The sequence below is a fragment of the Aedes albopictus genome, chromosome 3 (genome assembly GCF_035046485.1).
Source record: "Aedes albopictus strain Foshan chromosome 3, AalbF5, whole genome shotgun sequence".
Taxonomy (NCBI): Eukaryota; Metazoa; Arthropoda; class Insecta; order Diptera; family Culicidae; genus Aedes; species Aedes albopictus.
The window spans coordinates 311,114,369-311,130,204 of NC_085138.1; the positions used below are offsets into that span (position 1 = coordinate 311,114,369).

The window sequence follows — 15,836 nt, forward strand, 5'->3', positions numbered from 1 at the left end:
CAAATGAATAATTTACTTTATTTTGTGAATGTACTCATCGAAAAAGTCGGATCGAATCGAACCAAAAAAGAAGCATATGTATAAAATGCAATAAACTTTTATTTCACAACATTTGCTCAATTTTGTCCCTGGGCAAAGGCACAGCCTTGTGATCAGCTTGTTCAGCTTTTGTTCAGAGCATTTCACATTTAACACAATGTGACATCTGGAGATTTTTTTATTGAACTATCTTGAATAATTCATTCAACAATGTCATTTCCTGAAGAATTTTCTCAAAATTTCCTGGTTGTACTATTATAATACTATTTTAATTTTTTTGAGGATTTTCAAATAAAAAATTATGATAGATCATAGCTCATCAGACAACAGACAGTCCTGTTCAATGAAATAGGTTGAACATAGTTGAAGTTGCTGTATCCTGCTCTTACCTATTCGTCAACAATGTTTAACCTCATTGAAAAGGACTAATGCCTTCCCACTTTCCTATCACGTTACGCTACTAGTACGATAAATCGTTTGTGTTTTCGGCGCAGTAGGTATTTCTTGGCACATTCACGCACTTATTTATTAGGGATTTTGCACCATTTTTGCTCTATTTGATTGCAACGGATAAATAATATGCATAAACTACTAACTCTCGCAAGAGTCCCTAATTTGCAGGATTTTGAAGCTGAGAAGCAGGTTTTGTTCCAGTTGACGCATTACGTCAAGAAGAAGATATTGGTTCGATCCGTTGTCTTAAGATACGTGTGGCTCCCGTTACAAAAACTCTCACTCCAAACCCTCCACTGTACTCCAAACTTACCGATTGTATTGGTCGTCAGTTCCGACCGTTCCGACGCTATCTCCTTCCCTTCACACAAATCTCCTCCAGTCCTCCTCAAGAAATTCCGGGTTCATTACTTTTGTTTCCCGGAAGCAACATTTCAATGTTTTCACGGTTTTCACCTTTGGTTTTTACTCAGGTTTTCATTTCACTGCTTGCTGTACACAACCCTCCCGTAACTTGAACAGCACCAGTAGCAGGAAAAGTGTGATAATCGCCGGGGCACTCAGCTGGAATGCGCTACCCACGGAAGTCAAGAACAAACCTACGATTACTTCTTTCAAAAAAGCACTAATTTAAACACACTAAAACTAAAATAACTTCGCTTTGCAGTTGTATAATATTAGTTTTTTCTAAATGTAATACTCTATACTATAAGGTACTTTCCTTGACCTGAAAAATAGTTTATAACTGCCAGGTTTACGTCAAATCTAATAAATACAAATACAAAAAATTTAAACTTGACAGATGAGCTCAGTTTCGCGTATCTACTTGCAAATCGCAGATGTCGCTACTGTTCGTAAACAACGGGGCCGTCCTTCACTGACGCAACAATTTTTGTCCATGCGAAAACATCTTTTTGTTTCGTGGTGAGTGGAAGCCAAGAAGAGGCTAGCGTTTCGTATCAAAAGGACGTATTCAACAGAAGCGCAAAAACTACACTGAAAAAAAGCCCCCGCCGTGCAAAGAATGATTCTTCATTCAATGCGCTGCAAATCAGCAGAATCTGAAGTTTGAATGATTATTCTGCAGAATGATTTTACTGCTTCCTACTGAGTGAAAATCATCTTGTTTAAAGATTGCAATTGTTACAATTCATAAATGATTTTACGCTTAGGGTTTGTTGTGATTGATAATCATCACAAATCCATCTGAAAGTATTTTTCTCTATACTCCATACAAAAAATCATTCGATTCCAGAAAGGTTTTCACTGGTACACCTCTCACTCATTGAAAGAAGTATGGCTGCCTCGGACTTTGTTGTTTTCGGGACTTTGTAATAAAACACATTACTAAAGGTAAGAACGATTTATTGTAGTTTTTGTTCATTATTGTATGATACAATCATTACTGTATATGTGGCTGATTTATTTACAGGATGCTGCCAGATATCCCGTTTTCACACCGGATAAAATAAGGGACCCACGCTCGAGCACGCTTAATTTTCATATTGAAGTATTTTCAGGGAAAATTTAATGTATATATCTGGAGCTCGATTTGAATAGGTCGTATGTGCTTTTGTCGATTAAAAATTCGATCAGTTGGATTCGCTTATTATAGCTAAACCCGCTGAAATTGAGCAAAGTTGATACATACAGCAGAATCCCCACAAAACAGGCTTTCTGTTCCATCATTAAAAGTTTGCAAAATATCTGCCATATTGCTACAATGACTAAAATAAACTGATCGAATTTTATATCGACAAAAGCACATACGACCTATTCAAATCGAGCTCCAGATATGAATAAATTGATGAAATCCAAATCAACATGGTGTATGTTGTTTTCATTTAAATTTTTAAATAATAATTTAGAAATAAACAGACCCCATAGAAAGTCAGACCAGAAAAGGAATGAATATCATTTGTTTTTTGGTTTCCAAAAAAGTAACAAAAATCATCTTTTTTTGGGATTCTCATCATTCAGCTTGTTTTGATTTTGAAGGAAAATCAATCAAACGAAAATCATCCGAATCATGTCTGAAAATAGGCATGGGGCTCGGATGAGGCAAAAATCATTCAAAATCTGGCGGGAGTTTTCGTTCAGTGTAATGTTCATTGAATTGAAATTATTTTGATTTTTCATTTTGTTGTTCTAAGAAATGTAATAAAAGCACATGTTTAAACGGTCTTGCATATTAATTGGTGACTGCGCATACTAGACCAGAGGGCCGAGGGCCCATATAGCCGAGGCGGTAAACGCACGGGTATTCAGCATGACCATGCTGAGGGTGACGGGTTCGATTCCCAGTCGGTCCAGGATCTTTTCGTAAAGGAAATTTCCTTGACTTCATTGGGCATAGAGTATCTTCGTGCCTTCCACACGATATACGCATGCAAAATGGTCATTGGCAGAGGAAGCTCTCAGTTAATAACTGTGGAAGTGCTTCTAGAACACTAGGCTGAGAAGCAGGCTTTGTCCCAATGAGGACGTTACGCCAAGAAGAGAGAGAGAGCATACACTGAAAAAAATATTATAGTATGGGCAACGATGCAGCCGTATTTATTTTCACCATGCTCAAAAATAGTTAAATCATCTATTAATTTTGTCAAGTGTACTAAAAAATGGTAACGATTACCATGCTTTGACGTTTTGTCGCATAGTAACTATAACTATGGGAAATAGTCAAGTTGAATGATTTACTTCTGGTATATTTGACCATTTTTATATTATTCCCCATTATGTTGATAGTAACCTTAAATATAAGGATTGTCAACAGTTTTGGCTGCTTGAACTCAACTTTTGAGAAATTTTGTTCCGCTTCGGAAATATCTACAGATTTTAATAATTTAAAGTTTAATTTAACTGTGTGCATATATGGGTTGAAAATGTGTTGGCTTTTGCGTCTATTGAGTGCCGGACGTACAGGAAACCTGAAAGATCTGAAGTTTAACACTGGTGTTATTTCCGGAAGATTAGCAGGCTACACTTGCATGATAAATCCGGGAGAAGATCGAGGAGAAGATGTCGGCTCGGGTATAGTGTACATGCCAGGACAAGTTGCTGTGGAAGCTAATTTTGATATTCAGCATCAATATGCAAAAGGTGAGTTGAGAACGACGGAAAATGGGATGGTTCGTACGTCCTAACCTGAACTATTCTTCCAGGTTACCAAATTTGCTGAAAACACATCAGTTGGTTTAGTTTATGGTGCACCAGCGAGAGTGAAAACAAGCGTTCTTTACAATAACAGAACTCGCCGCTCTAGCGCGTAAAGCTGCTTGTTTTACGTGGTGGTATTCCAGTAATCTCGGACCGGTCCGGCTTAAAAATGCAACATCCGTAGCCCCTCTTACGTTCCGGTGTTCGGTCTAATGATGCAGCCATGGCGAACTAAAGCGAGAACCGAACCAGATTGATTTTTTAATCCATGCAAGGAGAACTGATATTTCAGATGTGTCCGAATATTCATGTATTTATTATGTTTATGTTGAATAAAACATCAATTTTGTTATTATATTTTTTTTTCTTGACGAAATTCATAAATAAAACCAACCGAAACTACCGATACCAGAATCCAACCACACGAATGGTTAAAAATACTAAAAACACAATTTGAGATGGTAGCAATTACTATGCTGATTAATAATGCACATAGTAAAAGAGACTAAAATATATGGTCGAAAATAACCACGAAACATAAACAAAAACAGGCATGGTAAATTGAACCCTCTCCATGGTAAGTTTAAATACGAATTATGGTCTACCAAAATCAAGTAGTAAAGTTGTTTTAATTTCACCCTCGATACAGTCGAAATTACCATGTCCTTTTTTTCAGTGTACTAGACCAAACCGAGGATCAAACTCGAAAAAAAAAACATCTGCAAAAGATTATTTTTAATTTCCATTTTGGCTTTACCGCCAGATATTTAACTGTTAAATGTTAGCATAAGTAACCTAATTTATTACTTGCTGGTGCTTAATAACCGCACTAGAAGAAAACATGAGTTTCTTATTGATTTTATGAAAGTCGACTATTTTGCCTTTACCCGTTTTATAGATATAATGTTCGCTTCTAGTAAACAAATTCATCATGCCGCACTTAATTTGCATTTATCTACCACAAAAAATCGGAAATAACAAATTAAGGTTTCAATTTAATGTTTTAATATTTTTTGTGCGGTTTGTTATTGTCGGTTTTCGTCCTTTTCAAAAGTAGCGCTTGCCGCTTTGAATCTGACAGTACCACCCGGACCAAAATTTTTAGGTACGCTGACGTTGTTCGGCAGCTGTCAAGTAGCTCTCGGGTTGGCTGTACACTGCATGGCATGCACAGTCCTCGCGTAACATTAGAACAGGGCCTGCCATCAGCACGTTACCATTGGGGGAAATTCGATAGCATCATTTTCCATCACAAAATCTTAGTGCTTATGTTTTGGTTTGTTTATCAACGTTTTTATCATTATTTTTATACTTCTTGGATACTATAGGCAAGCACCTGATCTAACCTCACTTTGTCTGACAGTTCAGCGAGCTTGTTTACAAGGTGTTAGAATTTCTGGCGAGCGGCGAAAATTAAATTTACGATTTCCGTCCCGAAACCATTATGATACGGAAATATCGAATATATTCAACTCTACTATAGTACAAAACCAATCGTCTAATTACCGTTTTACTGATATTGTATTGAAAACCAGTTTTGCCGGATCTTTGCCAGAGACTAAGTCCATGTAAACAAGCTCACTGAACTGTCAGTGCACTGCTTCTTGACGTCATCTTGCAGTATCCAATACTGATTATTGATAAACAGTGACCGATTGCTTTTTGCAACATTGTTTACGTTGCAACGAGCGAATGCCATTTACGACTGCAACATCATTCTAACGCTTCAGTGCATCTGCCAGCATGACTGGCAGTTCAAGTTTTGTGGTATTTATTGCTATAAATAAATACTCTGAAATGTGAATATTATGTTTCCAGTTCAAAACCGAATTAGCGACACTTTTTCTTTGACTTCCGCTGCTTTTGCCTTGCGTTAAACACAATGTCGGAAGTGGGGCGATGTATTGTACACCTGTTGCTTTATTCAGCGCCCCACTTCCGACATTGTGTTTAACGCAAGGCAAAAGCAGCGGAAGTCGAAGAAAAAATGTCGCTAATTCGGTTTTGAACTGGAAACATAATAAAAAATGCGATGAAAAATTCTAATGCCTCATTTTTTTTTAAGTGTACGTTCTGGGGACAGACCATTTTCTAATGTTACGTGAGGAGTGTTTGTTTTAATACGAACGAAAACACCGGTTTAACAAATTAACAAGAGCTTTATTCACTGCGTCCGTACGATACAAAGTCTCTACACATTCTGTCTCGCTATGATCGACTGCTAGTGTGCGTGACTCCAGAAGGGAGCGTTGACAAATTACAAACTAAGGGTCAACCAAAAGCTACATAACATTATTACAACATCTTCCCTGTTTTTATGAAAATTAGTTAAGGTCATAGTCTTTCAACTTGGAAGGCAAACGTATTTCTCTTTTTGGTCGGTCATTCTTCTTCGGTACTCTTGGAGACGGATAGTCCGGCTTGCTTGGTGTTCTTGTTGGTTGTTGCATTGGAATCTCCATGGTATCCAATCCGATCGGCAATTCGGTCATTTCAGTTGAAGGCTGATTCACAACGACGTCGTCCGGAACAGATGGCTGAACTTCAACAACGGCTCCTGTTGATACGTCCTCCGGAATATTTGATTGTTTTGCTGAAGACGAAGGTTGTACAGGCATGTAAGGTTCTTTTCGTGGCTTCAGATTGACCAGATCGCGACGATAAACTGCTCCATCTACGTTCACCAGATAAGAACGGTCATTCATCCTATTGGTAACCGTGCCAGGAATCCAGTGCTTTGTCGTTTCAGGATGTAACTGTACGTAGACCGGCGAACCTGCTTCCAGCGCCGGTAGCTTCCTTGCTGCTTTGTCGTAATGAAATTTGGTCTTTCGCCGGGCATCTTCGATACTGTTGGGTACATTCTGAACAGGTTTCGGCATCAAGTTCTCCAAAGACGTTGGCAGACCACAGCGTGTACTACGCGAGAATAGGCGGGCTGCAGGGCTAGACCCGATTTTGTTTGGTATGTTACGCCAGTGTAATAGAGCATACCAAAAATCCACGCCAGACTCTTCCGACTTTTTCAGCAATCTTTTCGCAATTTTGACCGCCGCCTCAGATTTTCCGTTGGCTTGCTGATGATAGGGGGCTGACGTGGAATGCTGAAACTCCCATTCAGTAGCAAACAGTCTCCATTCTTTGTTGACGAAATTGGTTCCATTGTCTGTGATTACCAGCTGTGGCTTCCCATGACGAGAAAATTTTTTCTTGCAGACGGTGATGGCACTGTTTGGAGTCAGACTCTTCAGAAGGTCAACCTCGAAAAAGTCTGAATAGTGATCCACGGTGACTAAAAACTTCCTCTTCTCTCCCTGGTAGTCCGCAAAAAACACGTCCATAGACACGAGTTGGAATGGGTGTACAGGTATGGCAACGCTTTGCATTGGAGGAACTGGCTGGGAGGCTGCATATTTAGCACACACTTCACAACGGGCGACAGCATCCTTGATCTGCGTAGTCATGCCTGGCCAGAACAAGTTGGCGCAAGCTAGCTTCAGTGTCCCTTCAACTCCGTTATGACTGATATGTACTTTCTCAGTCAGTTTACGTCGCAGATGATACGGAACCACAACACGATCATTGCGAAAAACTATTCCATCCTGATGACTGAGTTCATCCCGATGCTTGAAGAATACCTTTACGCCGTCCGGAACTTTGTCCGCTGACACAGGCCAACCATCACGAATGTAACGAATGATCTGTTGCATCGAAGGATCCTTCGCTGTCTCCTGTATGACCTCTGTCAAACGCTCATCGGTGATCTTGAGGAACTTGCTCGGGTTGACATCTTCCAGCTGTCGAAATACTTGATAGATGTTTCGCTTGTTGAACTGATCTTCAGGGCGGCCTTCATCCAGTGGAGCTCGGGAGATGGCATCAGCTACCACGTTTTCCTTTCCTTTGACGAACTGAATCTCCAAATTGTAGCGCTGTAGGCTTAACAGCATGTGCTGCAACCGCTTTGGAGCCGACAAGAGTGGTTTTTGAAACACGTTTACTAAAGGCTTATGATCCGTCCTCACAATCGTCTTCGGATTACCCACAATAAGTTGATCAAATCGAATACACGAGAAGAGAATAGCCAGCAGCTCCTTTTCTATTTGTGCGTAGTTCCTTTCTGTCGATGTTAGAGTGCGAGAAGCGTATCCGATCACACCGTGAGACTGAAAGACAGCTGTACCCAAACCAAAGGAACTCGCATCACATTCGATGATCAGTGGTTGAGTTACATCATAATATTGCAAGGAACGAGTATCTGCTACCAAAGATTTGATACGAGCGAACTCCTCTTCTTCCTTGTTATCCCAAACCCAAGGTTCCTTGTCCGAGATCAGTCGTCTTAAAACAGCAAAATTGGAGCTTAAATTCGGAATAAAACGACTGAGATAATTGACCATCCCAACGAATCGCTGAAGTTCCTTCTTGTCTTGGGGTCGGGGATAGTTTTTGATAGTTTCCACCTTGCTTTCGTCTGGCTGTAGTCCTCGTGTAGTCAGTACGTGCCCGTAGAACTTCACTGATGTCATACACAGCTTCAGTTTATTTCTGTTGAGCTTCACATTGTTTTCCTCCAAACGTATGAGAAGCCTCTCCAGACAGCCGTTGTGGCTTTCCAAAGCTTCCTGTAGATTATCTCCAGTTCCGAAAATCAAAATGTCATCAGCAATGCATTCTACGCCCTCGAGATCCTGAATCACTTCCTGAAGTTTCATCTGAAAAATTTCAGGTGCGGGCGCGATGCCAAAAGGTAAGCGAGTCCAGCGGTACCTTCCAAAGGGAGTCCAAAATGTAGTGAGAAGACTGCTGGGATGATCCAGAACCACATGCCAGAAACCCTTCTTGGCATCCACCGTGGAAAAAACTTTCGCTTTTCCGAGCTCCGGCAATATCTCGTCGATCGTGGTAAACTGCAAATTCGGTCGCTTAAGAGCCTTGTTCAGCGGAATCGGATCCAAACAAATTCGAATGGAATCCGACTCTATCCCGCCACGCCTCACTAAAACGATATTACTGACCCAGTCCGTATGCTGAGTCTCCTTGATGATAAGGCCATCTTGTTCCAGCTTTCTTAGTTCCTTTTTCAGCTTGTCGCGCATTGCTATTGGTACCCGCCGTGGTTGCTGAATTGACGGTGTGACATCCGGATCCACCTCCAACGATACAACACCAGGGAATTTACCGTACCCCTCGAAGATATTGCTGTGCTGGTCAACGATTTGCTGGGCTTTGATGCGATACACGTTCAAAAGATGCTCCTCCGAAAGTGGTGAGGTGATCGAAACCGAGTTACAGAATTTAATGAAGCCCAGCGTTTTGCAAACTTTTGCGGATAAGAGCGGCTTATGGGGAACATCAACGACTTGCAATGCGAGTGTGTACTTACGGTTTCTCCTCTTACATGGCAACCTTACTTCACCTAGCACCGGTATGCTTCCACCACCGAAGCTCTGCAGCCGGAATTTTGAAGGCAACAGTTGCAGTTGATCACAGCCGGCCATTCCTTTAATCCAGTCAATGCCAACCAGACTGGTATTGGCTCCGGTGTCCAACTCGCACTGCACGATTTTCCATTTGCCGCCAATGAACAGCTCCACATCCGCCAGCACATTTCCGCCAGATTCCGAAAAATCATACACTTTTCCAATTACTGCTTCATCACTGCTGCTCTCCGATTCCCCATTATCACTGTTCACACTTTCCGTATCCTCAGAGTCACAACTTTCTTCTTGTACTTTCTTCACTTTTCTGCGGCTTTTGCCCTTTTGCTTTCGGTCCAACTTGCATACTTTCGCGAAATGATTCTTGCCCCCACACACATTGCACTTCTTTCCCAGTGCCGGGCAAACCCCCTTCGCAAATTCATGCCGATCACCGCAGTATTTGCATTTGAAATGCTTCTTCTTCACCATGTTCACTTCAACACTGCACGCCCCCATTGCACTAGCATGTTTTTCTGCGATTTCTTCTGCTCGACATAGATCAATGACCTTCACTTCCGTCAAGTTTGGCATCGTCAGCATCTTCGCGCGCAATTTCTGCCATTTGTTTGAGGTAACGATTTTGTACACGATCAAATCTTCTTCAAGTGCACCGAATTTACACAACTTGGCCAAACTTTTCAAACGCGCCACATAGTCATCGATCAATTCCACAGGCTGCTGCATGAGCGAAAAAAACTCGAACCAATCCACGATTTTGTTTCTTTCGCGCACTACTTTCGCTTTTATAGCTTGCAGAGCCACATCTGGGGAAAGCCGCTGTGCATCCGTTAACCCAAAATTAAAATACTTTTTGAGCGCCGCACTACCGATTACCGACAACAAAATACTGGTTTTCTGCTTGTCATGGTCCACGGGCCACTCATCCATTCCCATAGCACTCGCGTAATTTTTCCAGTTCGTAGAAAAAAATTCAAAATTTTCCTCCATGTCTCCACTAAGCTCGAGCGGTGGAGGAAGCGGGACAGACGAAGCTGTCGAATTGGCAGCCATTTGCAAATTTTGCTGCTGCCCAGCTGGCTGCTGCTGTTGCTGCTGCACTTGAACATTCTGGAACGATTTCACAATTTCGCGCAATGCACCGTTCTGCAATTGCATGAAGCGCTCGAACTGTTCGTTGTTCATTTTGATACCGTCCGGGAAAACACACAACACTCGGCAAGACGCGAAAAAATATGGCTGCCGCACCGGCTCCGACCGGATCACTCTCGAACACGCCGACGGACACCGTTATTCGAACCGAGGCAAATGATTTTTCACTCCCCGAGCTCGTGTTTCTCCTCGATTCCAACTTCCGCGATTTAATGACGCCGGAAACACTTCTAGAAGCCTTTTGCTTCTGACACCATGTTTTAATACGAACGAAAACACCGGTTTAACAAATTAACAAGAGCTTTATTCACTGCGTCCGTACGATACAAAGTCTCTACACATTCTGTCTCGCTATGATCGACTGCTAGTGTGCGTGACTCCAGAAGGGAGCGTTGACAAATTACAAACTAAGGGTCAACCAAAAGCTACATAACATTATTACAACAGTGTTGATTATTTCTCGTCACGTTTCTCGTACATATCCGTGCAGCTGAAAATCGGAATTTTAGACACGCAAAAATCGAATTTTCTCATAAACCGCGCGTCGGACCTAGTGCGCCTGATAGAGAACCAGATGCGCTGTTCAACGCACTACGTCCGACGTTAGGTTGCACGTATGGATTTGGAGAAAAAAACCGCGACAATCGTGGAGAAACTTCGTGTTTTAACCGCGATGACAATATTCGGAACGTCGGACATAGTACGGTATGCAGCGGTTTAGAACCGCAATTCAGAGCGTTAGGAAAAGGCTGGGCAATATGGACCAGACATCTCAAGGTTTTTGCTTACTTTATCTGGGGGCGACGTTTTATTGGGTTTGGGTTTAGCCTGATGGTTCGGTCATGGTTACTGAGTTATGTCAAATCTCTCAAACACTCCCCCTGGTATGTAGGGTAAATGATGATGGTTGAACCAACTGAAAAACTGATCATGGTTGGACCAATTTAATAAAATGCAGATTTGATCAACATTTTCTTTAATATTTGTTGCGAAGTCTCATTAATGTTAAAATATAACTCATTCTTTGTTGAAATCAACTTGAATTTGTGTAACATAACTCCAAATCATTTAATTATTTGAGGATTTTGCGAAGACTGACTAGGAGCACAACTTGGACAGCAAGATGCCTAATTTTGTAAGATCTACAGTAAAGATAATTTGTTTGAAATCAAAGTGTGTTTTAGATATACTTGTGCGAAAATGTTTAAACTTTATGTTGTCTTATTTGTAATTATTAGTTTGTCATCTAAAATTCAATTAATTTGTAAAATTAGACAAAATAAATATGATGATGGTTTGTCCAACGGATGATTGTGGTTGGACCTAGCGGTTACCATGCTGGTTGCTAGGTCTAGTACGGTTTATTTACAATTTTCTTCGCGCACACTGTCAGTGATTGAGAGTTTCGCGTTCACAAAATAATGTGCCGAAGAACTGCTGCTCGCCGCCGGATGCCTCGTTAACCTGAAATCGATTGCCCAAGAGGTTTTTGCCATTGCGTCCCGTAGGTCTGAATAGCTGAGGATTCTCCAGTGCATAAAGGATATCTTGAACGCCGGTCGCTTTACCCTCAGTACGTCTATGCAGCAGATCCAGATTACGTGCGCCAGAAGAGTATCACCGGTAAGCTGGTCAATGCCAATACCACCTACTGAAGCCCTTACACTCATTCCAAACATTTGCAGCTGAAGCTAGGAAGCCAACATTATTCATTATTGTCCTGAATAATTATGAATCCCTGCACAACATCGGTATATGGTAGTGAATGCTAACCCACCTAGAGCTGCGTCATATACTGCGGCTGTGTGGCCGGCAAGAATAAATACACTATGTCAAGTGGAATATCAATCCTGTTTTTTCTACCTTAGTATGTAGTATACGTTGGCGATTATTGATAAACTGATTTCTTTATAAATGCATTAGAATGTTTATAATTCATTTATATGCCCATTTAAAACCTATCCGAATTCTTAATCCTGCATGCGCCCTGTAACCCCCGAGAATGGAAAACTCCGAATGAACCTTGAAACCACAGAAACCCAGAAACTACCTTCCTTGATGGCAACATCGTATCTTTCTTCCACCGTCCAGCGTAGAGCTCAATCTTCGTCGGTCTTGGGCGATGTCTTTCCAGTTCCCTAGAACGTTCCTAGGGGTCCCGGGGGGTTCCTAGGCCTTGTTCAACCGCATGCAGCCAGAGTGTTCGCGGTCGTCCACGAATTCACCGACCTCTACCCTGGTTTCATGCTAAATATTGTTTTTGAAATAATATCTTCCGACTTTCGCATATTCTGACGTCATGGTCCAACCATTATCATTCTGTTGGACCAACCAAAATCAGCGTAGGTCCAACCAAGATCAATATTATATGCTCAATAAACACGAATTATTTAATCATTTCTTGAGTAATTTAGGTATTCGCTGGCCTTTTCATAAACTAGAAGAGTAGAGCTTTCTGCCAACTATAAATTTAGCATATTAGTATGATTCGATCATAAGAAATTCTTGACATACATATTGACTACGCATTGAAATACCTCAAGTTGGTCCAACCATCATCATTTACCCTACTTTATTTTGTAGAACTAATTCCGCAATCGGAGCACGGAAAGGCGATCCTCAAAGGTCGGCTGCCCTCAGCAGCACTGCAGTGCAACAAACTTGCGCAATCCCGGCCCAAGGAACGACAATGATTTACCCGCAGGAAGTAGCGGAACCTCTCGATCTTGATGGTCATCAATCGCACAAAGCGAGCCGGCTCGAAGGACGGAGCGGGTGATCAAGAACTTGATCGCTGCAGCATCGCAAAAAGGGGCACAAGTGGAGCTGCTGTCCTAATCGAAGTTGGTCGACAGATGACAACTTTCTGGCGAGGATACCTGCCGATCTTTAGGGCCCATATAGCCGAGGCGGTAAACGCACGGGTATTCAGCATGACCATGCTGAGGGTGACGGGTTCGATTCACGGTCGGTCCAGGATCTTTTCGTAAAGGAAATTTCCTCGACTTCCTTGGGCATAGAGTATCTTCGTGGCTGCCACACGATATACGCATGCAAAATGGTCATTGGCAGAGGAAGCTCTCAGTTAATAACTGTGGAAGTGCTCATAGAACACTAAGCTGAGAAGCAGGCTTTGTCCCAATGAGGACGTTACGCCAAGAAGAGAGAGAGAGACCTGCCGATCTATCCCGACAATATGAATCCCAGTACTGGTACTCCGGGACGATACGGAAATCAATAGAGCAGAGTGGCATGACCAGCTGGATCCGTGAGTAAAACCCTATGTTAGCAATAAGATAAGGTAGGGAAAGATTCATTTATTACGTCCGTCGTTTTTTAGGATTTCTAGACAAAATCACGCTATTTTCCTATACCTAATACACGTACTATCATATTTTCTTAAACCCCCCTCCCCCCAAAATGTTGGGCGTAATTTTTGAACGTTCCATAGGAGAATGAGTAGGGACCAAGTAGGCCACTGAAGGGCAACAACATGTTTATTTCAATGCAATAATGTTGGCAAAATTATTTGGCAATTGTTAGGATAGAGATTGAATAAGTAACATTAGTTACCTAAATTTGCGTTAGGTAGCGGTTTAGATCCGCAATTTAGAACATTAGGGGAAGGCTGGGCAATATGGACTAGACACCTCAAGATTTTTGCCTCCTGATGGTTCGGTCATGGTTACCGAATTATATCAAATTCCTCAAATACTCAATCTGGTACGGCCAGGGCGTTACAACTGAATACCTTGAGTACCCTAAAATAACGTTTTATTAGATTTTGCCTCCTGTAGTAGCCGAACCATGCGCTTAACTACAGCCAATTTGACCGCTCAGCTTCAATGTCGTGCGCGCTTGTCGTGCACTACAGTCAGCGTGCATGTCTTCAAAGCTGGGGGCCAAACCGCTGTAGTTGCGCACATGAGCAGAACTAGTTTTGTAATAATTTTATTATTATTTCGTGTTTTGTTATCAATAACTTTTCTATTGCAAAATTTGTTTTTGAAATATTTTACAAATTCGCTATTATTAAGTTGTTATTGAAATAACAAAACGTGTTGTTTAACTGGTCCTCCATTTTTTTTGTTATGCTCCAAAATTTTTTTGTTATGATTTTTGTTATTTTGCCGCTTATGACAGACAAGTTTATAACATGCTTTGTTATGTTAATAACATGACAATAACTCTTTCCATTGCTCAGTTATTTTACCAAAATAACATATTTTATTATGCTGTTATTATTCCCGTCTGCTCGGGATCATGGATCGATTGCAGTCTCTACCATTTAAAGATTTTTTCTCTCTTTTCATGAGTCTATCTTATGGAGTTTGTAATAGCAAGCACGATCAATTTTCATAAGGTATTCTTATGGCATCCATAAGTTTTAGCAAAAATTCGAAGAATTTCGTTACTTTTTATCATGTATATGTCTTCATTACAATAGACCATTCCCGTCAAAAAATATTATGTGCTCTACGGCTTTCCGACAATTTATTGAGCAAACTTTTCCAAAGAACCTATATGTTTTGAAGCCTCTAACTATTGAAAAACAATGAAAAACCTGCGAAGTAGCACTTTAACCCAATGATCACCTATAAAATATTTTTTCCCAAAACCCGTTAGGCCCCTTTCTCCTCTATGGTCTTCTCGGAGAGATGTGGAGAATTTTCAATCAGCTGACTGTCAATTATGACGTTTCATATTCTGTATTTTGATCTGCTCCCATCCGCGCCGTCCGCCCGTAAAGTGACAACAACAGCTGGAAAAAAATGGAATTCCCCCGTAAGACGTCGGGGAAGATTTAAAGTTTGGATCTTCCTCGACGCTTAATAGCAACTTCTCAACGTACGGGGGCAGTGGTAGTTTGATCTCCATTTTCTGCAGGCAGGTAATTCGAACAATTTGTCTATAGATTTGATATTTAACTTAGGATTCCGAATACTTTTAGCCTCAAAAAAAATAGTGCAAGAACGCAAATTCCCAAGCAAAACCAGCATGACGAATCCTTACATAATCTGTCCGTCCACAGAAAGTATAAGAGATGTTGAACTGAGGACCATGATGCTGAGGCAGTCCAGTACCATTAGTGACATACTGTCGTAGTGCTGCAATGCCGAATCCAACACGGTACGTCCGGTCTAAAGCGCACACTTCGGATTCACCGCACTCGACTTGCATGGAAACGGAGGATTTAAAGGCAGGCCTGGAGGGGTCACTGATGCAGCGTCGGATCACCGCAATCGATTTTTTTCACTTCTCCGTGCAGGCAGGCTGAAGTCGATTATGGCCACGGAAATTAACCGAAACTGAACAATCGATCGTCCAGGTTGTTACGGTTTGTGGAAAAAAATAACGTGGAGCCCGGAAGGGTATCGGTCTGGGGAGACAGCAGAACCACGTTCCCCATCCGTTTCGAGGCGGTTTCAGCAGTAAGCTGTGCTGCTGGGAGTATTCGACCTGTGAAGGTGCATCAGCCAAAGCCACCACCCACCCAGAAGCACGAGGATAACAATATCGTTAAGTTCACTGCCCAAATTGACGGCCACCACAAGGTTCATACCATCGAAACGCTTTGGCCTTCAACAGACAACA

The 15,836-nt window shown here is 41.6% G+C and overlaps 1 protein-coding gene across 1 annotated transcript; it reads right to left on the minus strand.

The window, feature by feature from the left end:
* Positions 1-5,972: 5,972 nt before the first annotated feature.
* LOC134290807 (uncharacterized protein K02A2.6-like) lies at positions 5,973-10,274 on the minus strand. Its single transcript, XM_062858010.1, has one exon. The coding sequence runs from the start codon at positions 10,272-10,274 to the stop codon at positions 5,973-5,975; it is 4,302 nt and encodes a 1,433-aa protein (XP_062713994.1).
* Positions 10,275-15,836: the final 5,562 nt, after the last annotated feature.